The 23,896-nt window shown below is 41.7% G+C and overlaps 1 protein-coding gene across 1 annotated transcript in view; it reads right to left on the bottom strand.

The window, feature by feature from the left end:
- Window positions 1-9,993: 9,993 nt before the first annotated feature.
- TRPM1 (transient receptor potential cation channel subfamily M member 1) overlaps window positions 9,994-23,896 on the bottom strand; it is a 146,829-nt gene continuing 132,926 nt past the window's right edge. The window contains 5 exon segments of the mRNA XM_029574497.1: window positions 9,994-12,892; window positions 14,960-15,092; window positions 17,330-17,532; window positions 19,594-19,738; window positions 20,740-20,760. Coding sequence (XP_029430357.1) covers window positions 11,599-12,892; window positions 14,960-15,092; window positions 17,330-17,532; window positions 19,594-19,738; window positions 20,740-20,760 — 1,796 coding nt within the window. The 3' untranslated portion in view covers window positions 9,994-11,598.

Here is a 23,896-nt window from a genome sequence, read left to right as displayed (position 1 = left end):
GCAAAAATTGCAAAATTGTATTTGTAAATTGAAGCATGTACTATTTAGGGTTGTGGGGGGATTGCTATTTTTTACTGGTAAGCCCTTTCACAAAACTTATACAAATTGCCAATGAGCTGAAAATAATGCAAATTTTGTGCGGAAAATCTTCCAAAGGTTCAATTTTCCTCAAAACGTAACTATACATTAAGGAGATGTAGTAAAGAAATTTATTTTTTTTTTTTGTGAAAAACCTAGCAATTTCTTACTAACTTTTTCACCCTGAAGTCACCAAAGGATCTATTTTCATATTATGCAAATGGCCTGCCACAGTGAGAAATACATCTCACAATAATGGGCCATATATACAGAAACTTTCATGGATTAGTACACTGGCCCCTTTGCTTGCTGCATTCATGACTTATGCACACCAAATCCGTATTTTTCTGTTTTGATTGTGTTCATCTGCGGGGAAGGTGTCTCCAGGTAAAAGTCCTTCACAGGGGACCTTTTCTCTCTGGGCTTACCTCCCGAGGACCATTCCTCTCGGGTTTGTATAACTGGTAAAGAAATTTCTCAGCCTTGTAACTAAGCAATTATCTTTTTATTAAGTAACAGTAGGAAATAAGAGACAGTTTAAGAATGTGAGAAATACAGTCGATTCTCGGGAGTAGTTTGAGACAGTTCCAATAATGACTTGTCCCAGAATCTACTCAAATTATACATGGCATACAACTTTCTTATATACAATCATTGACAGCAAAGTGCTTTACTATTTTTTTCTTTTCCGGGACTTCCATATAAGAGATGGAAAAATACTGAATCTTCTCTAAAACTATGGCTAATGTTACAGGTTGCCAAGTGTCTTATCTGAGATATACTTTTTCTGTTCACTGGCTTCTTGGCCTTGGGCTGCTCATGTTTCTCACAGAAATGCCTGTTTTTCACTTGTGCTCCATTTTTGCTGAATTAGTCTTTTTATTATTTATTTTTTTATCCATTCTATCTTCATTCCCCTCTTGAAGAATTATAGCTAATAATTCTTCATACCTGATGGCTCGTATCCGGCTGTCTTAGGTTGCCCAGTATCACCAATCCTAGTGATAGGAGACCCAGATCTTACCCATCATAGCCAAGCATACCATTCTTACCATCGGTTTAGAGTAGACACAAAGTTATTCTGAGAGACCATAATCTCAGAAGTGGAAAGCATCTGAGGTCGAAATTGTTGCAGGCATGAGCAAATGCACGGGAGACAGGAACATAACAGTAGGCATAAGGCAAGGAATCCAATAGCAAAGCCGACTAGGCCTCGCAGGTGAATGGCCAAACTAGAGAACCAGGAAGAGAAAGAATCCCACCAAGATATAGACAACCCTCCTTTAAAATCACTAACTTGAAGTCTAGCTAAATCTTGTATCTTTTGCATAGCGTTGCATACAATGTCAAAACGAATTACCACAACTGTACAACATTCTGAACTATTTAACACAGTGCATAAGCCACCTTGAGCAGCAAGCATATAATCTAAGCCATGTCGATTATATGTAGAAACTATGGTAAGTTCATCAACAGTTTGCTGTAAAGCTCTTAAAGCAATTCCTAGCTCATGCGTCACTACAGGTAACACAGATTGTAATCGTCTAATAGCCATACCTAATTCAGCAGCTACTGCAGGCTGAGCGAAGGGTAACCATGAAGTGTAACTAAGTGCATCTAACCTAGTTTTGGTTAAAGGGTAGGTAGGGTGCAATAGTGGAATAACTCTGGAAAAATAGTTAAAAGTAACTAATACACAAAAATCAAAGCATGTGGGGAGTTTGAGGAAAACTATTCCATCACATAACCAATAATGTCCAACATAAAGATTTGTGAAATTTTGTATCACAGTATAATTAACACTGTCATAAGGACCATAAACAAAAGGAGAATTAAATCTACCTAGCTAGTATAACACAAGGTATAAAGGGAGAGTCAAGCTCAGGTGTACAGGCAATGTATGTGGAATTGAAAATATCAGTGTACTGAGTTTCTGTGGCAACATTCACAGTTTCTGATAATGTTAACACACATGTGAGGCACAGCGGACTAACAGTCATAGAAAGGGAAATAATTGTGTAATTGCATTTCAGTAGGAGTTCAGTGATGGGAGTTTTAGGTAAAATGGTTCCTTTATGAATAATCCATGTTTTATTGTATGTGTAGTAAGTGTAGTTGCAAGGAATGAGGTTCAGGGAAGTAACATTACTAAGGCACAGGTAACCATTTCTAGGTGGATCAGCAGTAAGTGGGGGATGTACAATATTACCCAAATGTTGTGTCCATGTTTGTCCTGCTAATGGATCCAGGGTAACATTATGTTCTTTACTGTCTTTAAATCCTAAGATGTGGTGCAATGGAACTGGTATGGTGATAGCTAGGACGTGAGAGATGGCCTTTGGATGTGGGGTACAAATAATACAATCAGTTATATGAAATGGATGAGTCTTAACTAATTCATGGATACCTCAGACCCATAGGTTAATCTGCCCTTGAGAGGGTAAGGAAATCTAATGACTGTTGCAATTCTTTCTTCAATCAGGAATAATTAGAGTAAACATTTAGAATTACAGTCACATTTGAATAATGTGTGTGTGTGGGACAAAACTCTTTCATGGAAACAAGTGCTCAGTATGCTTTGTGTCCTTATACAAAATAATGTCCTTGTAAGGCTACCAAACCACCTGGATAAGTCCTTGCACAAGAAAGTGAAGAAAGTCAGTAAAAAAATAAAACAAGAAATAAGGGAGGAAGAATTATATACCCCTCTTGATCCCTCTATGTAGTCAGACTAAAGATAGAGGAGAGCTGACTTAGTAAGTAAATGCATATACGTATTAAAAGTTATAGGACTGGAACAATGCTGCAAAACATTTGGAATGTAGGGATTGATAAACTGCATAAACTCAAACTGTATCATCAACTTGAAAATCCAAACAATGGCATAAAAGTACATTGATCCATACAAGCAAGAAAAAAAACTGCATCTGGGCAAGACATCACAAAACAATTACAAAGGGAAAATCAAGCAAGTGGAGGAAATATGTCAGTTCAGATGATAAAGGGGTCAAATTGACTTTAGTGACGACGGCATGATGTCTGTGGCAAAGACACGAAAAAGGCATGATGGGATGATTTCTGGAATCAATAACGTATGGTATATACAGTTCTTTCAATATGGTGTTGTCATCGAGGCATAAGTGGGATGTGTGTTTTTATGGACTCAAATACCTAATGTAATAGAGCAAAACAAATTTAAATTAATCAATTAAAGACTTTGCAATAATCAGGACTACAAACACTTCAGACATTACATAGAACATTCACTGAACTGTCACACATCCAGTCATTGGACAAATATTCATTCATTGCCTTCTTAACATCAAGACAGACAACAGTTAACACATATTTTGAGCTCAAAAGTTAAACCAAAAAAGTTAAATTAGACTAAAAAAGTTTGAAAAATATTTGGAAAATGTTTGGATTGGCCAGGGTAAAACAAAAATCAGAATTCTGTTTAAAATTGGAAAAGAAAATAAACTGGAAAAATCTGGAAAAAATAAAGGTATCAGTCTCACGTCTTTCATGGAAGGAAGGCCGTAGACCTGAAAAATAAAATCTGGCATACAACAAAATTATTATAAGAATGATTAAAGTCAATTTATTGTGTATTTCTATTAAGCCTCAAGGAGGCGCTACTACAAGGTGCTCTGACTTGGCCTCGGTCTTAGCAGGGACAGCTTCCTTCTTTGCCTTCGGAGCCACTGTGGAATAATACCAATTTTAGTTTTTAACCTTGGAGAATAAATTCAGTCAGCAGAAACTCTGAGCTACAAGGATATCTCTGCCCTCATTGCTGGAAAAAAAACCTTTACTTCTGTGAAACAGCAAAACATTGTTTGCAAGAAAAAAAACCTAGGGAGTAAATGTACTGGTGTGAGTACTAAACCTTTGACCAACCCCCACTAGTGATTGAACGCCAAGGAATCTTCCTTCCGTTTAATTAACATACCACAACTCTATCTTTGATTCACATATGCACACCGTCAACTAACTTCCAATAATGCTCTGTTTAAACAAACGAAACTTAATGTTTTCTTTCTGTTTGTCTTTTTTGGAAAAAATCTCTCTCTTCATTCACCCATGCGGACTCAACCTTTCCCTTTTTTTTTTCTCTCGCTGGTTGACCCCCTCCTCTCTCCTGTAATTATCTCTGCCATTAAACCTTAACTGCCATCAAGTTCTAGACTTCAACACCAGTAAGTGCATTCTCCAGCAATCAAATCAGTATTTTAACTTAACTATTGAGGCAATGAAGACACATCAGGCAGGATTCATGGCAGGCAGGAAAAGGGCTGACCACTCCCGTGGGTCCCCTTTTTATTGTACATACATTCAATAGCATACAATGTGTCATCACATCATTGGCTCCTCTCCCCATAGCATACAGACGTGTCACTACACCATTGGCTTGGCTCAGGGGGTGTGTACGGATCATTTCATTGGCTGCTGAATCCTATACCATTATGTGTCTGTCTTTATCCTGCATCTGACTATGTGGCAACTAGCTATCCTTTCAGGCAATCAGGGTTAATTATAAGCTAGAGAAATACGTGACAGTCAGGTATCCTCTCCTTAGGCAGAGAGGTTTAAGCACTAGTGTTGCTTCATTCAGTGCAAAGGTCAGGGAGAAGAGAAGTTAGTGTTAAACCCTGACATGGCCTGCCGGCAAAGCTCATAATTCCCCACACTTAACACTATAAATTAATTTGTTGTATAGTAGCTATGCTAGAGTCCAGTCAAACATATTATAATAATTCCAGAAAACAATCAACCATTAACTCTCCTGGGAATTCCTTTGTCTTACAATTCCATAGTGCAGGGCAGAAAACAGGAACAATAAACAAACAAAGACAAATGGGAAAGAACTTTCTTACCGCAGAAGTAACTCTAGTATTTATAACACTTTAAACTCAGGGAAAGGCTGAAGAAGATAGAAAAAGTAAAAAAAAAAAAGTATGTTTGTTTGGTTTTTTTTTTTTAAATTTCACTTCTAACAACTAGTATAAGAGATGAGGCTCTTCCTGTGCTATAGCCTAACCAAGGGTTAACTCTGATTCTCAGCTCTCGAAGAAGGATGGGAATGGGAGCGTAAAACTGAAACTGCAGCTTAGGAATCTGTCCTTGTGCTAATCTACTGTTCCATTCATGCAGAAATACTTCACAAACTAATATTATTCCGGTAATTTGCACTCACACTTCTGATACTGTGCTTAAATTACTGAGGCTTATACCTTTGGTAGTCATTGGGTCGGGATATTGGGCTGGGGCTTGATCTGGATCCCATTCTTGGGGTGCGGGGCTTCCCTGTCTTGGTAAGGCAGACTACAGCAGTCGCATATCAAATTAGGGTTTCTTTTCAGTAGGGATGACCAAACGGGGGTAGCGGGCCATGGCATATTTTGGCTGCCTAACCTTATCAGGCAGAGTCTGCAAGAACATGTGACAAAAGATAGATTACTAATTAGGTTTTGTAAATAATTCGAAATGGCAATCCATTCAGTAGCAAGGAGGATCACTCATTTACATTAATAATCCATGGGGCCACAAATTTATACGATTGCTCTTTGGTAATTACAATCTGTTTTGACTGTAAAACCAAGGTGGGGGCAATTAAATGTGATGGGGCCCTAGTGGACATTCTCACTTCCTTAGATCTAGTACGAAGTGCCACAGGAGTACTAAGATCCTCTGCCATTGTCACAGAATATTCTTTAATCGTTTTATCAAGTTTCTTTAAACACCTGTCCTGATATTTCTATCTTTTCTCTATATCTTGTTCATGATACTCCTCTGTCTCAGCCCTGGTGTGCCCTGCAGTTCGGGAGGACTCATCAGTCTTAACTTCCAACTCTAATTTAGGGTCAGACTGTTTCAATTTTGAGTCATTATCTGAATACTTATGTTAAATATATGCCATAATCTGGGAAAGGTGGCTATCGTCAAATGAGCCTTCTTCTGGCCAGACAAGAAAAGCGTCATTTGTAGCCCATCCAGTCCACTTGTTATGACACTTATAAATTTGCTTCTCATTAGGACGGTGATAACTCACCACCTGTGCTATTGGTTAGACTGATGAACCTCTGGTGTGGAAATGAAAGCTTTCTTACAAAACTGCCACATTCTTATCAATAGAAAAAGATAGGAAATTCGCAAAATAAAAAGAACAACAAAACTATAACTAACACACACAAATTTAGTACAAAAATATAAAAGGTTAAAAAAAAGCTGTGACTCACCCCAATGATGGAAGGTACACGTTCAATCACTTACCAATGTCTCATCAGCAATCTTATCAGGGTCCGTGAGTTCAGCTGACCGCCTTGTGCTGGACTCCTGGCTTACAGCGCTCCTGGCTCGGGCTCGCCAGAAATGTTCATCTGCGGGGAAGGTGTCTCCAGGTAAAAGTCCTTCACAGGGGACCTTTTCTCTCTGGGCTTACCTCCTGAGGACCATTCCTCTTGGGTTTGTATAACTGGTAAAGAAATTTCTCAGCCTTGTAACTAAGCAATTATCTTTTTATTAAGTAACAGTAGGAAATAAGAGACAGTTTAAGAATGTGAGAAATACAGTCGATTCTCGGGAGTAGTTTGAGACAGTTCCAATAATGACTTGTCCCAGAATCTACTCAAATTATACATGGCATACAACTTTCTTATATACAATCATTGACAGCAAAGTGCTTTACTATTTTTTTCTTTTCCAGGACTTCCATATAAGAGATGGAAAAATACTGAATCTTCTCTAAAACTATGGCTAATGTTACAGGTTGCCAAGTGTCTTATCTGAGATATACTTTTTCTGTTCACTGGCTTCTTGGCCTTGGGCTGCTCATGTTTCTCACAAAAAGGCTGTTTTTCACTTGTGCTCCATTTTTGCTGAATTAGTCTTTTTATTATTTATTTTTTTTATCCATTCTATCTTCAATTGTTACACTTGTTATGTGCAGTGGTTTTTCGTGTGCCTTTGGGCCTCGGCCCGACCCCAGATGAATCTAGGACCGAACCGAGGGTTGGCGGTGTGTCCCAGCATGGCGGAGACAAGGTCTTACCCTCTGCCGGACCTGCATGCTCCCGGAGCCAACAGGTTGATGTTGGTAGATGAACGGTCCTCCGACCGTTCCAGCCCTTTCGGACCTGCCGCATAGGATCGGCATGGAGCAGCAGGCCGGACTGAAGATGAGGGCAGACGGAGGCCTTGTGACACAAAGACTTTGGACTAGGACTAAGGCGAAGACATCACAGACGAGGGCCAATGCGAAGACATCACAGACGAGGCGAGGAACTTGGAAGACTCAAGATGAGATGAGAAGCTGGGAAGGTTAGACATTGGCACTGTCTCTCAGGGCGCCCTACACAGTCCACCCGCGGGACTGGTCACGGACCACCCTGTCCCACTGCGCGCCCTACACAGCCTGAGGAGGCTTGTCACGGACCACGCGGAGAGCAGGATGAGCGCAGGAAGGAATCCAGCCGAGGCGAGACTCTGATGACGGAGCCGGTGTCATCCGGAGACCCACAGGAGCTGGCAGGTCATGAAGGCTCAGGGGCGCAGGAAACGAATCCAGCAGCAGGCAACTTCAATGACTGAGACGTGTCACCTGGAGAACCATGGAGCTGGCAGGACAAGAAGGCTCAAGAGCGCAGGAGAATTTGGAAGGCACTGGAGAAGAACATCAGGAAACCTGGAACATCAGGAAGCGAGACATTGGGACACAAGACATCAGGAGACCTGGACGAGGACCTCAGGAGATGAAGACATGGCACAAGAAGCAGACGAGACATGGAGCTCCAACGATGAACGAGAAGGACCTGACGGAGCGCTGGAAGATAGGGACTTCCAGGAGCGAAGTAACTCCGATGAAAGGTGAAGCTGAAATGCAGGAGCAACCCTTATATAGGGCTGGCACAGGAAACAGTCCTTAGGTGGGGCCCAGGGCATATCCGGCCGTGGGCCCTTTAAATCTGGTAAGGAGGCGCGGCCGCGCACCTAGGAGCAGGAACAGGAAGCTGTGCAGGACCGTGGACAGCGGCCCTGCACCAATGTCGACGTGGCAAAGGCAGGGTTGGGCCGAGGAGCAGGCCCCGACGTCGGCAGCGGCTCCTGTCGCTGCAGGAGGACCCGAGGGTGGCTCCGGCCGCTAGAAAAGCCCAGGGACTGCAACCTCCAGCCGCGAAGATGGCGCTGAGGTCGGTGGCGGCTCCAGCCGCAAGAAGCATGGCGGCAGGCCCGCCGCACTGAAGAGGCAGGTCGAAGTCCGCGGCTCCTGCCGCGGTGTAGAAAGACACGATGGGCAGCCTCCGGGCCGCAAGAGGCAAACAGAGTCCGCGGCACCGGCCGTGGGGGAGGACCGACGTCGGCGGCGGCCGGCCGCATCAGGACAGCAGCAGCAAAGGTGAGGATTCCTGCGGGCAGGAATCATGACAACGCTTAGCTGAAGTGAAGTTGCATTAGATTTACATTTTATTGAATGAAGTTTCTGTGGTTTCCTAGGAATAGGCAAAACAATTTTTATTCTTTTTCAAATATTTTTTAAAAATGTTAATTTAATCATATCATATTTTATATCTCATAACCATTACACTCAAAAATCCAGTGATATTTTTATTCATTCACTCTTGAGTGGGCATAGTTCTAATGGTGAACTCAACTGATGTAAAATAAACATTCATTACATTTATGGGTGACTTTATTATTTGCAAATGTAATCGCAAAAGGAAATTTCCTTTTTTATTTGCATGTTGTTATACATTATGGGCTCTGTATTTAAATGGTTTGTCCCCCTAAGTTCAGGACTTAGTCAGACAAACCGCAAACTTTCAAAATTCCTGTGCTGTGACTGCCCCAGAGTTATCTAGTTAAGAATTTAGCCAGAGAAGATGTATCTGGAAGTGTTCCAGAATGGAGTTACGTTAGCTGGGTAAGTTATCTAACTAACTCCAATTCTGCATTATCCGGATAATTTATCCAGCTAACTTTAGGACTATTTCAGAGCAGTCCTAAAGTTATTAAGTTACATGTACTCAGTTACCTTTACCTTTAACCTTAACTAGCTATATTAAAATTTTAGCCAGTTAATTAGCAAAAAAAATCCTTCTTTGACTCGTAGGCCTGATTGATTTATTTATTTTATTTACAAGTTTTCGTATATCGTCATTCGGTGAGTTCCATCACAACGGTTCACAACATTTGCATAAAACTTCTAATACATTTTCAATTCCTAAAATCATACATAAAAGTATTATAATCAGAAAAAAGCAGTAAAATATATTAAAAAAATATTAATAGCACACGAAGAAATTTACACAAGAGTAGATATCAGAGATAAAAAATAAAAGGTCAAATAAAATTTCTGTATAAAACTAATAAAATAGTTCAGTTTCTGAATTTAAATTAAAAGACAATTCCTCCCCTTCTCCCTCCAAGCCCTCCAATAAAATAAAAATAAGTTGCAGGACAGAGCAGTCTAAAGAGCCTCCTCTCTCCCTGATTTTCTAAAATGAATTAATTTAATCAGGTTTCCTGCTGGGCTGTCAGATATCAAAAGATTTAAGTTCACCCCTTTTGTTTTTACTTATGAAAAAAAGCACTCCAGAAAATGGAATAACGTGGTTTGCCTCAAAAACCACAAATTGTGATAACTGATTCCAAATTACTTCTCCTGGACATCGGGTTCCTAATGTGTGTCCCAATGCTCCTGGGGCCATGTCTTAAAGGTACCAAGTAACACCCCCTCCCAATAATGTCAATGGCCCCAGGGGTCTCTAAAGATTACCATTCCAAGGCCCCTTTCCCTACCTCTGGGGGCAGCTGAAGTTCAGATCCTCACTCCCCTTTGTCACAAAATCCCCCCCAGAGGTTGACCCCATAACCCCCTTCCCTATCCCACCCTCCTAACCCACCCTGCTGGTCTAATGGGTACCCAGAGCGCCCCTAAACTCGGGGCCTGGCTGAAGCCATTTTCCAAAATGGTGCTGGCTACCCCATCATGTGATGGGGCAAAGGCAAGCTACCAATTGGCCAGTGCCATTTTGAAGAATGGCTGCTGTGGGGTCTGGAGCCTAGGGGTTGTTCTGGGCCCCCACAAGTCCATCGGGGCAAGTTTAATAAGTCCAAGGGAGGTCGGGAGGATGGGCAAAGGAGGGATTGAGAGGAATGACCTTCGGTGGTGGTGGTGGTGGGGGGGGGGGTTTGTACCAAAAGGGGAGGGGTTCAGGGTGGGGCCTGCACTTAGGGGTTCTAAACTCAGAAACTTTATTTTTGGGAACTTCAACCACCTCCAGGGGGCAACAGGGTAGCTGGTGGTGGCACACGGGTCGCCAGAGAACACGTGTCTTTGAGAGGATATGTTACTTGGGAATGGCAGCTTCTACAGCCCTGGGCCGCCATTGCATGTTAGTTCTGTGGACAGTTAAACTACATTAGTTTTCTCAGCAGTATTTTTCCTGTCATGGAAAATACTTCAGGTTTGCTCAGCTGTGGTATTGTGTACTGTAGCTGATTAAACCAAATGGTATTTTCCCTTGTAGAAAATATATTACATCTTAATAAATAAACCCCTGTGTTGGCTATGTTTTATATAGGGCTAGGTTTGGGTTAAATTTCACCGGCAACTTTTCAGACTTATGCTGCAGAAACCTGATATGTGCGGCTAGCCGCACAAAAACTTAAAATTAGGTGCACATGTGCGCTCGCCCAGGCTACTTTATAATATGTGCACAAGTTATAAAATTGCTGCTTCCCTGGGTGTTCCGATGCATGTGTCAATGTGCATCCATGTGCCTGTTTGAAAATTACCGACTCAAAGGTAGATTTTTAAACCTGCGTGCAGGCGTCTATGTGCTCACGGTTCCCAGCGCGTGCACATGGATGCGCCAGTTTTATAACATGCAGGCGTCGATGTGCGCATGTTATAAAATTCTCTACCTATGCGCACATGCACACATGAGTGCCCAATCGCGTGCGTAAGGGGGAGGAAATTTTACTACATGCATACAGCGACGGACTAGGCCTTTTCCCAATTCCCTCCCTGTCCACTCCAATAAAGGAACAGACTGAGCGGGAATTTCCTAAACCCTCTAACCTTTTTTTATTGTTTGTTTTAAAACTTACCTGCTCTCTGGAGCAGTAGCAGATTGCACCGGCTGCTCACTGCTGGCTCACACTTCAGCAGGACAGTGCCTAATGGCGCTGTCCAGGTATGCCCTTTTGGCCAAACCCAATCTTCTGCGCGAACAAGCAGATACACGCGTGGCCACGGGCGTTTGAAAATCCCCAGGGTGCGCGTGTGGCCCGGCCATGCACGTTTCTCCCTGTTTTGATGCGCGCTGGGTTTTTAAAAATCTGGCCTTTAACAAATAGAGAAGCTGCATTTTTAATAATAAATTTAAAATTCCTGGCTATGCTTCCAAAATATTTCCAGTTGCAATTTGGAATATTGCATTTCCCAGTGTTGCAATTTGGAATGTTATATTTTACAGTAAAATAATGCACAGTGCAACTGGGATCACATTTACAATCTTAGCACTCAGTTTCCGTGGAGATGTTTCCATGTTTGGCTTTCTGTTTGGCTTTTGCATTTCCACATTCCACCACTATGTTCCTTACACTTTTGGCATGTCCTGGTCTCTCTAATTTATCTACAATGGACGTGGTTTTCCGAGAGTGGCTGTGCAGACTTTTAGACCTTATAGATGGAAATCCACACATTCTCTCTGAGTCAGTCTTCAGTAAATTTTCTGGCCTGTAAGTGAAAGGTGAGCAAGGATAAGAGGCACTGATTCCTATCTCACCAAAGTTACTGCTAGCTTCTGTGTCTTTCAACCGCAGCTTCTGTTGCACTTGCATTTCAGCTTCATGTGCAACACTAGGAAGTTCTGGACTGTGATCATGAGAAGTATTTTCTTGAACTTTATAATTCCATTGACTACTCCATCTCTTCATTGCAGTAGGACACACTTGATCCGTAGCATATTCTGCTGTCCAGTTATTAATGCCACCAATAAGCTTATCTTCATGGGAAAATATGAAACTTCTAGACTTAGTCATGGTTGCTTGACAAGTATTAAAGGATTGATCAGGGTAACAGCGCATTGCCTTAGACTTTTCCAAAGGATAAGAGATAGATGCTTCTAGCTTTGGCCTTCCTACTGTCAATTGGGTATTTGAGAAGTCTGATCCTGTAACTGCTGCAAAAGACTTTTCATTCATAATCATCTCAGTTTTTTTTAAACTTGTAGAAATTATTTCTTCACGGTTGGAATTCTCTTGCTTTACACAAAATGAAGAATCACACATATCTAAACAGGATCTAGGCCTTGTAATATGTGGTATAATGGCTAATGTGGCTTTATCATAATCTTTTGTAACAACTGTATTCATGCTTGAGGCATAACAGAGACTTAATTGACGCTGTGGAACTAGTTGCATCTTCTGCTTTTCACCAATATTCTCTGCTTTCACACCAAAAGAATAGGCTTTTCTACGAAGTCCTAATGCTGGTGACAGGGAACTTATACTATTGTCATATGTTACCTCATCTCCTTCAACATGATACTTGTATATACTATAGCCTTCGGAGCTGTTGATGCTGCTTTGTCTCAGGAGGTAGGTTGCATCACATTCTGAGGATGCCCTGGAGCGTGTATGTATCAACTCTGATTTGTCTATTCCAACTAGTTTTTCCAGTGCATTAACCATTCGACCTGATAGTTCTTCCAGTTGAGAGAGGCGAAGGTCTACAGTTTGAAGAGAAGCTTTCATAAAGTGTTCTCTTTCATTCACTTCTTCTAGCCTCACTGACATGTTTTCAACTCTGCCAAAAAAAACCCCCCAAAACAATTAATATGTACATTTATTAAACAGAAAATATAAAAATCTTTGAAAGAGAACTTTTTTATATTGGTAATGATATTCAAACTGATCTGAATTGCATTAATATTTTCCACTTCTTCCTTTTAAATTGGGCCAACAACTTTGCCCATAAATATCTGAAGTCTCATAACTTTGACCCATAATGGAAAAGGTTTGTTGTTGACTTTTGGATCATTAAAACCTTTCAAGTATCTGAAGGTCTGTATCATATCACCCATGCTCCTCCTTTCCTCCAGGGTATACATATTTAGATTCTTCAATCTCTCCTCATAAGGCATTCGATGAAGACCATACACCTTTTTTGTCACCCTTCTCTGTACTGCCTCCATTCTGTCTCTGTCCCTTTGGAGATATGGTATCCAGAACTGAGCACAGTACTCCAGGTGAGGCCTCACAAGGACCTGTACAAGGAGATAATCACTTCTCTTTTCTTACTCGATATTCCTCTCTCTATGCAGCCCATCATTCTTATGGCTTTAGCTATCGCCTTGTTACATTGTTTCGCCTACTTCAGATCGTTAGACACTATCACCCCAAGGTCTCTCTCCTGCTCCGTGACATCAGCCCTTCACCCCCCATCGAATAGATTTCTTTCAGATTTCCACTCCCCATATGCATGACTCTGCATTTCTATGCCAAGAAGTGCACAGTCATGCATTACCATAGTTAAATGCATGTGTTTGTATTGTATAGTACGCACATAGGCTTCATCTCAGTTTTAGTTTATTCCCCATTCCTTTGAATTACAGTCAATCATTAAACATTGAAATAAGGAAGAAGAGCATTTGGATTAACAGGGAGAACAAAATCTAAGTTAAGAACTGTTTTCATTACAGTATTCCATACTATAAACTACAGGGGATCTAGCGTGAAGTAGTTCTATCTTTTTAAAAACTGTAATCACCTCATACTGCCAGATCATTTCAATTTCTCCAAGTCTTCTAGTTTTCTAAAAAAGATATTACATATATGTAGTTGGATACCCAAATGCCTAAAAGGCTATATTTCCCTAATACAAATAGCACCACAGAGTTTTAAAAAGAAGTAGCTTGTCTGAAAATGAGTTCCCTTTTCTTTAGAATTTAATTGCAAAAGAAAGAGGAATATCCTAGTGTTTAGAGCATAGGCTGAGAAACAGGGCAGCCAGAGTTCAAATCCTGCTGATGCTCCAGGTGACCTTGGGCAAGTGACTTCATCCTCTATTGCCTTAGGTACAAACTTAGGGGGTCATTTACTAAGCCGCATTAGTTTACCATGTAATATTCTGCCCCAATACCACAGAAATGCTATTGCAAAGCAGCTCATTACTAACTAATTTTATGTAAATAACGTGGCTGGCCAGAAAAATTGCAAGCCATGTTATATGTATGGAAGGTAACTTTTCCTGGGAGCATCGAGATTCTGGTTCTGATGCTCCCAGGGCAATGATTTAAAGGAGCCAATTGTCCCCAACTAATTCCTGCCCATGCCACCCCTGAAGGCAGCCAGTTCCCCAATCCCCCCTGGACTTAGCAAACTTGCCCTGGTGGTTTAGTGGGAGACCAGAGTGCTCCCTAGGCTCCGGATCTGGTGATGGCCATTTTCCATGCTGGCTGGTCACTAGCTTCCCTTTGTCCAATCATGTGATGGGGCAGCCAGAGTCTTTGCACTTTTTAGGAGGCATCTTAGTCGGGGGTGATCAGCTCCTTTAAGGCAGTCCAACAGCCCCAGGGCCATTATTGTGCGGTATTTTTGCCAGTGCTATTTTATCCACTGAGGGAAAATAACCATGGGATTTACAAAGCTGCAGTATGAAGTACCGCAGCTTACTAAGTACTGCAGCTTCCTAAACCCCACAATACTTTCCCCTCTGGGAAAAGTACCGCAGCTTAGCAAATGACCCCCCCCCCCCCCCCCCCCCCCTTATGGTAAGCCCTCTGGGAGCAGGGAAATACTTACTGTACCTGAATGTACTAACCTTGAACTACCAAGGAAAAGGCATGAGCTAAACCTAAAAAAAATGTTCTACCTTTCAGATGTAATTCTAATGCGTTCATCATTGGATGACTGTTGTTCATCCTCTTTTTCTTGAAAATATTCCTCCACACATTGCTCTTCAAATTCATACAATTTCTTCAGTTCTTCATCATTTAGAAATAATTCTGTTTAGAATTGTAAAATGTATTATTTTAGTTAGTGAAAAATCTAGTATTGATTTTCTTGTCAACCTGAACTATTGTATTCTGTCTAAACATTGATAGGTAGTAGGTACAATTGCAAGAAAAGATTCCATAGTGGGAAAGTATACATGCAGCTATGATTATACATTCAGAATATGTTAATTCGATATTGATATATAGGGGTACATTTTTAAAGGGATGCGCATGTTATAAAATCCGATACCCACATGCACATGCGTGCCTGATTTTGTATCGACGGGTGCATGTGTGCCGCGGGTGCCCACTTGCATGGGCAGGGGGGGATTTTTAAAACATGCGGCAATGCGATCGGGTCTTTGCCCAGTTCCTTTCCAGTCTGCGCCAATAAAGGAACACACTGGGAGGGAACTTCCCTATCCACCTACCTAACCTTACTTCCTTTTCCCCCTCTCTATCCTGAACCCTAAACCCACCCTAAGTAATCTTTTTTTTTTTTGTTTGTTTGTTTGTTTCACAACTTTCCTGCTCCTCCGAGCAGAAGTAAGTTGTGTGCGCCAGCTTTCACTTCACCGGGACAGCGCAAAATGGTGCTGTCCCGACTGGTCAATGCCCTTACCCCGCCCCTGGCCTGCCCCTTTTCATTCAAGCCGGTCTTTAGCACGTACACGGAGCCCTTTAAAAATACCTGCGGCGCGCGCACGGCCCAGCCACATGCAAATTTACGTGCTTTTACACGTGCCTGTGTTTTAAAATCTAGCTGATAGTTAATAGTATCATACAGAAGTATTTTGAGATATATTTATTTCAATTTTACTTTGCATTCTAGCCTGGGAACAAAAGGTGCTATGAGGATTACTTTAAAACAAGCACACTCACACCCTTATACATTGCCTTGAGGGTGCAAGTGCACATTAATATGAATTTAATATCGTCCACACAAGTGTGTGCACATTAGGGTAGATTTTATAACATGCGCGCACTACCCGGTGCGTGCACATGTTCGCCCGATTTTATAACATGCGTGGGCAGGCGCGTGCATGTTATAAAATCTGGGGTCAGCGCGCGCAAGGGAGTGCACAATTGTGCACCTTGCGCACCGAGCCGCGCTGCCTTCCTCTGTTCCCTCCCAGGCCTCTCCGAAATCGGAGCAGCCTGGAAGGGAACTTCCCTTCCCCCTAACCTAACCTTCCCACCCCTTCCCCTAACCTTTTCCTCCCTAGCCCTACTCTAAGCCCCCCAAAATTATTATCGTACCTTTTGCGCCTGCCTCTGGGCAGGGGCAAGTTGTGCGCGCTGGCCGATTGCCGGCACGCAATGTCTGACACAGCGACAAATGGCTGCTGTGCCAGGAGCCGCTGACCCCGCCCCTCCCCGCCCCTTTTTTCAAACCCCGGGACTTACATGCATAAATCTGGGGCTTTATGTGCGCCGCCGGGCCTTTTTAAAATAGGCCCGGTGTGTGCGTACCCTTTTGAAAATCCGGCCCATTATATAAAATATGCTGTTCATGCATATGTGTTTTTAGCATTTACATGGAAAATGTTATTTGTGTATTTTTCTTACCAGCTGAATTTTAAACATGCAAGTCAGCACATTTTGTAACATGCGCACGTGAAGGAAATTGGCAGTTTTACCAATTAGCCTGGGCAAACTGATGGACTAGCTCTAGGTCATCTAGACCCCTCTGGTTATTCAGCCTGCATTCCCCTCAGTTTACCCTGACTCTTCACCCTATCAGTATTTGGTTATAAAAGATTATATTCTGATTTACACCTGCTAATAGCAGACGTAAATATGCCCATTAACAGCCGTATACGCACCATGTGTGCAGGTTATAACATTGCGATTTATACATGTAAATGTTGGCCCTGCACCAGAATGCCCTTGACACGCCCCTAACTCGCCTTTTTTTATGTGTACAAATGTATTCATGCACCAGTATTTGCGCATGTATGTATAAGGTTTATAAAACAGCACTAGTGCAAATAAACATTATTTGCACACACATCTGCTATTTTGTGCACACATCTCTTTTAAAATTCATCTTCATGTGACCAAGATAAGTGTACAACTTGCCATTTGCTTGAGTATTTATTTTGGTACATTTTAAAAATAGTGCTGAATGCATTATACTTTTACATTTTGAAGGCTATTTCTTTGACAAACAGCTGATAGCATATGAATTTTGTGTAGCAGATCACAGTACAATAGATTAAAATGATAAAGAGTTCCTCACATACTCAGTCCCCGATCTCTTTCATCCTGGTCCCCTTCTTGTTTTTTCTTGCAACGACAGCAAATATATTTCATAATAATGTAGAAGTGGCTGAAGATAATCAAAGGTGGAGGCAGGACAGGTCTGTCATGAAATGTCATTATCAGCTGGTATCTCTGGAACTTCCAAACTTGGTTTGAAATTGACTTCACTTCAAAGAAAGTATTGCTGCAATAAAGTTTATTATTAGACTCAACTTTCTGTATGATTATCAAAAACAGTGTTCCATAAACATACATGATACTGTAGATCAGTAGTTCTCAACCTTTTGTACATTAGGAACCAGCAAGTTACCGCTTGAAAATTATGTGGACCAGCACATGGATGAACCATGAGATTGATGAGGAAGCGGGAGTTATGTGGCCCCCCACCTTCCCACCTGGTTATCAGTCTTTTAAGGCGGTGCGCGCAAAGAGGCCAAATTTTGCAAGAGTACGCACGGCGACACAGTCGGGCATCCCCCTGTTCCCTTTCAATCTGCTCCAATTAAGGAGTGGACTGGGAAGGAACTTCCCTACCCCCACCTAATAATAATAACTCAGATTGACAGACTAAAGAATAACAAATCACCAGGACTAGATGGTATTCACTCCAGAGTTCTGAAGAAAATAAATTAAATTGCACATCTGTTTCTGTTTAAAACAGCCAATGGTACCAAAAGACTGGAGGGTGGTTCCAGGAGTGATCCGGGAAACTATAGACTGGTCAGCTTGATGGCAGCGCCAGGTAAAATGGTCGAAGCTATTCTTAAAAACAAAACCACATGGATAGAAATGGTATAATGGGGGAGAGTCAACATGGGTTTTGCAAAGGGAAGTCTTGCTTTACCAATTTATTAGATTTTTTTTGAGCGTGTAAATAAACATGAAGACAAAGGTGAGCCATTTGACATAGTATTTGGATTTTCAGAAGGCATTTAACAAAGTCCTTCATGAGAGACTCATCAGGAAATTGGGAGGTCATAAGATCAGAGGCAGTGTCCTATTGCGGATTGGTAGTTGGATAAAAGGCAGGAAACAGAGGGTGGGACTAAATGATCAGTTTTTGGAATGAAGATAAGTTGTTAGTGGAGTGCCCCGAGGGTCTGTAAATAGGACCTGTGCTATTTAGCATATTGATAAATGATTTGGAGAAAGGAACAACGAGTGAGGTGACCAAATTGTATAGATGACACAGAATTCTTTCGAGTTGATAAAACAGCAGCAGATTGTTTAGAACTGCAGAATAATTTTGTGAGACTAGGAGACTGGGCTTCTAAATGGCAGTAGCAATTTAATTTGGGCAAGTGCAAAGTGTAATGTACATAGGGAAAAATAATCACAAGTACACAATGCTGGATTCCTTGTTAGGAGCTGCCACCCAGTAAAAGGACCTCGGAGACCTTATGGAAAATACCTTGAAATCTTTAGCTCAGTGTGCAGTGGTGGCAAAAAAGGCAACTAGAATGTTAGGAAAAGAATAGAGAACAAAACTGAAAATAATATAATGACTTTGTACAGATCTATGGTTCTGGTTACCCATCTCAAAAAAGACATAGTGGACATAGAAAAGGTACAGAGAAGGTTGACAAAATGATAAAGTGGATAGAAAAGCTCCCTTATGAAGAAAGGCTAAACAGATTAGTGCTCTTTAGTTTGGAAAAGAGACAGCCGAGAGGGGATATGATTGAAATTTATAAAATCATAGGTGGAGTATAATAGGAAAATAGGGAACAGTTATTTACCCTTTCAAACTATACTAATACTAGGGGACACTCCATGAAACTAGCAACCGACAAATTTAAAACAAATCATAAGAAATATTTTTTCCCTCAGCGCACAGTCAAGTTATGGAATCTATTGCTGAAGGATGTGGGCAAGGCAAATAACTTAGTGGAATTCAAATGAGAATTGGACATGTTCCTGAAGGAAAAGTCCATTAAACCATTATTAGCCAGGTAGATTTGAGAAAGCCATGCTTATTTCTGGGTGTGTGATACAAAAAAATGGATCAACTATTGGGGATCTGACAGGTACTTGTGACCTGGACTAGCCATTGTTGGAGACAGAAAGCTGGGCTTGATGGACCTTGGTCTGACCCAGCATGGCACTTCTTATGTTCTTAAAGGAGTTATGCACGTAAACAGTTATGTGAATAAAATCCAGTCTTACATGCATAAATCCTTTTGAAAATTACATCGTATGGAAACATGTTACAAGTATATGACATGACATAACTATGAAGACTTACTTGAAAACAGCAATCAGCAGGTTTACTAGGAGGATGTTTGCTACCAAGAGATAACAAGCCATTATGGCTGGTGTTAGCCAGGCTCCAGGAATGCAAGGAGGCAAGCGTTTACCATCGTCATCATATAGATTTTCCCCACATGGAGCTAAATTGAAAGAAAGAGTTGCTTAGATGTCTGTCTTACATTTAAAGCAGTGACTACATTTGCTTTAAATTTTCTACAAATTGTTTTTGACTCCTATCACACCTAAACAGGGTTCTGAATGTAATTTTAGGTCTCTGTTTTATAGGGAGAAAGCCCTTAAAATAAACATTCAAGCAGTTAATTAATCAAGATGATCATTTAGCAGTAGATTTTAAAACCTACGCGAACGGTTCCTGTGCGCATCGGCGCACACTGAATTTTAATATCCATACGCGAATGTGCAGGCAGGTGGCCTCCTCCAGGGGGGGTATTTTCAATTACGTGCAGCGACACGATCGGTCTTTTTCCCAGTTCCCTAACCCTTATCTAACCTTCCTCCCTTTTCCCCTGTACACCCTGATCCCTAAATCTACTCTAGCTAACCTTTTTTTTTTTTTTTTGTATTTTAACTTGCCTGCTCTGATGAGCAGAAATAAGCCAGCGTGCACTTCCCCAGAACAGCATCTAATGGCACTGTCCCGGCCCTCTCCTTTCTTCTAGCCCGGCACTTCTGCGTGGATCGGGGGTTATGCGTGTGGCCGGGCTCTTTCGAAAATGCGCACAGTGCACGCGGGGCCCGGCCACACGCGTAACCCCCAAATTTTATGCATGCTTTGCTGAATATTCAACAGTTAAAAATATATGGAAAAAAGTAATGTAAAAGAAAATATTTGCACCTAACAAAAACTTTGTCCTATTGCTCCTGGTCTTCATTATATTAAGCGCAAGCAAAGTGATTGGCCAGCTAAAAAGAATACCCTTGTGGTTCTTTTGAGACTTTCCTCAGACTGAGTTCAATAATGGGATTTAAAGTACCATAATGCACTTGCATCCCAAGTTCTGATTTCTGAAGTAACCATTTATCACATTAGTCATCCTTTTAAAGAAAAGTCTTAATATGAATTAAAGATAAATGAACCTGACAACTAATTAACCCTGACTTACCCTTTCCATACACTTACGATTAATTTCCATCGCGTATACTACACAGAAGTCCAACAGCAAAAAAAGTAAAGAGAGAAGAAAGAGCAGTAAGATAATAGGAATGAAAGATGAACCATTGGATGAAGACAGATGTTTTGCTGTTAAGAAACTGCAAGCAAAGTAAAAAATTGGAATAGTAGATACTTGTTTAAAACAGTTTTAATATAATTGCATGCTATAATTTTCAGTATCTTTTGCATTCTTCCAGTTTTTACACAACAGCAAAACAATGAAACTAGAAGCAATTATAAAATACTGTTGGCAGATGATCACTGAACTTGAAAGACATCTGTTTAGTTGCAAACATATCTGAAGCTTTTTTTCAAATTTTAAATAAAATATTATGGCTATTTCACAATAATACATTGCAGGATCATAAAACAAAGTTAACTTCATTTACCTTAGTCATTTTTATTTGTATACCAACTTGTGTGGAACAGAGGTATCTTAGGAGATGCACAAGAGGCCTACCAAATCATTGTTTTTTAATAATAAAATTGCTAGAACAAAGTGTCACAATTCTGCCTGCTTTGCAGGCCCCCTCCCACCAGCAGAAGAAATCAGCAAGCCTCGCTCATAGCTGCCTTCATGCTGATCCCATGAGATGGCAACTTCAGTCTGCTTAACCCAGCCTGTCTATTCTTTCCTTGCCTCTTCATTGAGTCACCTCGGCTCCTTGACTTGGACATCCTTGCCTTGCTTTCCTGCTTTGTAGCCTACTTTAGCTTCCTGCCTTACCTTGTGGCCTTTCTTGGCCTCCTGCCTTGCTTTGTGGCCTTCCAGGTCTCCCTACCTTGCTCAGTGGCCTCCTGGGCCTCCCTGTTCTGTCTTGTGACCTTCAGATCTTCTAGTTTCACCTAGCCAAGCTTTGTGCCCTCTTTGAGCCTTCTTGTTTATTGTTGCTTGTTCTAGTTCTGTCCAGTCCCTGTCTCCAACCAGGTCTTGTCTTGCCTTGTCATGTCATGTCCTGTCCAGCCATGTCTCCAACCCTAGCCTGGTCCTTGATTCCAGCTTGCGACTCTAGCCCTGCTTATATCCAGCTCTTTCCTATCTCCAGTACCGGCCTTGTGTTCAGCCCTGCCTGTATCCAGCCTGTGCCTTGTTCCAGCCCCCAGCCAGTGCCTTGTTCCAGCTAAAGCCTGCCAGTCACCAGAACCCAAGGGCACAATGCGGGATAGGAGGCTGGTCTAGGCAGAAGACCTTGCTCTGCCTGGCCTAGAAGTCCTGTGCTGCCCCTGAGAGGTTCCCCAGTCCTAGACAGACCTCCAGTTGTGATACAAAGAAAGACATAACACTTTTTTTTCTGGTTTCTATTTAATTTCTAAGAAAATATCTCTGTAAATATATATCTGATTTATGAGGTAAAAATTGCTGTCCAGGCTTACGCACATCAGTCACGAGACAGAAAACTTATTGTGAGGGATGGACAACACAAGCAGGAGTGAGTCTATTCTGATCAAGTGGAGGTTATAAGCTAAAATAATGATAGGGGAAATTCAATCTAGTTTGCTAATCCAAGGTTGGCTTTATGGGCTTATGCCTTGTGTGGTCACATAAGGCACTCACTTCAGGGGCACTGCGGCAGTTTGGAAGAAACACTGCTACTACCTACAGCACTCTGATGTGAACTCGCCCTTAACCATGGGATATGCCATCACCACTTGAAGGGGGCACTACTACTTCAGCACTGTAGGGAGGGTCCCCAACTCTGACCATGGAGGGCGCTGTTTCCTGTTCTCGTACTTCATTAGACATAAAGCTTACCTTCTGCTGATGGTACGGGGGAGGAAAGAGATACTAGACACTGACCGTACTTCATTTATTTATTTAAAAAATTTCTAACCCACACTCATAGCAAGAGTTTGAGATGGGGCACAAATTAAAGCATACGTAATTATACAAAGTAAATATCAGATAACAGTAAAAACTTCAACAAAAATAAGATTGTTCATACCAGCAAACATGATATTTAGCCTCCCTGCAGTGTGCATGAAATTAATAATCCCTTAATAATTAGGCACACATATACACACGCTGAGGCTATTTTATAACATATGCTCATGTTATAAAATTGCTGCGTCTCTGAGCTTGTGCTGACATACATGCATATATGTGCACTTGTGTACCCATTTTAAAGTTGCAGTCTAAACACGTATTTTTACTTTCATATGTACATATAGGCACATAAATGGGCAATCTAGAAGTATTCTGGGGAAGGGCCAACACTTACGCGTGTAAGTTGCTATTTTAAAGGACATGCATGTACATTTGCCAACTTACTTGTGTATTTCTACACTTGCTAATTATTCTGGCATAAATGATACATACTGTGTAGTACTGACTGAGTGGGAGGTTTGGGTGAACTAGGGGGAGCTCAGACTGAAGAACCAGGAAGGTCTCGATGAACCTGAGAAAAACTGGATAAATTGGCTGACTTAGGTACATAAATGGAGAATTAAGCAAATAATTCCTGCTTTCATGTGTAAAATTAATGCGTATATTTTTAAAATAGGAAAAGCACATGGGTATATTTTAAAAGGGCTGCTCATGCGCTCATAAATGTGCATATGTCACCGTGTGCAAAGATATGCACAACTTTATAAACTTTATGTGTAGGTTATAAAATACTCCTTCATGCGTGTATGTATGCAGCTCTGGCACATATCTTAAGCATGCTTGGAGGAGAGAGAGAGAGCCTCTTTCTAATGTTCAGTCTGATACTCTATATATGGACCATTGTAAGGGGGCATTTTGATTCAGGGTGAAGTTTTGGGAGGTGGGTTGGGGCTGCATCCCTCCCCCAACACATACATACATTACACACACACACACACACACACAAGCTGGTTGTATCCCTCCCCCAACACGCACACACACACATAAGCTGGCTGCATCCCTCCCCCAACACTCACACACATATATAAGCTGGCTGCATCCCTCCCCCAACACGCACGCACAGATAAGATGGCTGCATCCCCCCACACACAAACACAAGCTGGCTACATCCCCCCCCCCCCCCACACACACATACCTACACACACAAAAATACAAACTGGCTGCATCCCCCCCACACACACGCACAAAAACACAAGCTGGCTGTCCCCCTGCCACCCTCAAGCTGGCTGGCTACACACC

The sequence above is a fragment of the Rhinatrema bivittatum genome, chromosome 13 (genome assembly GCF_901001135.1).
Source record: "Rhinatrema bivittatum chromosome 13, aRhiBiv1.1, whole genome shotgun sequence".
NCBI lineage: Eukaryota > Metazoa > Chordata > Amphibia > Gymnophiona > Rhinatrematidae > Rhinatrema > Rhinatrema bivittatum.
The sequence above is the reverse complement of the archived record's forward strand: the minus strand, read 5'-3'. Positions and strand labels throughout refer to the sequence as shown.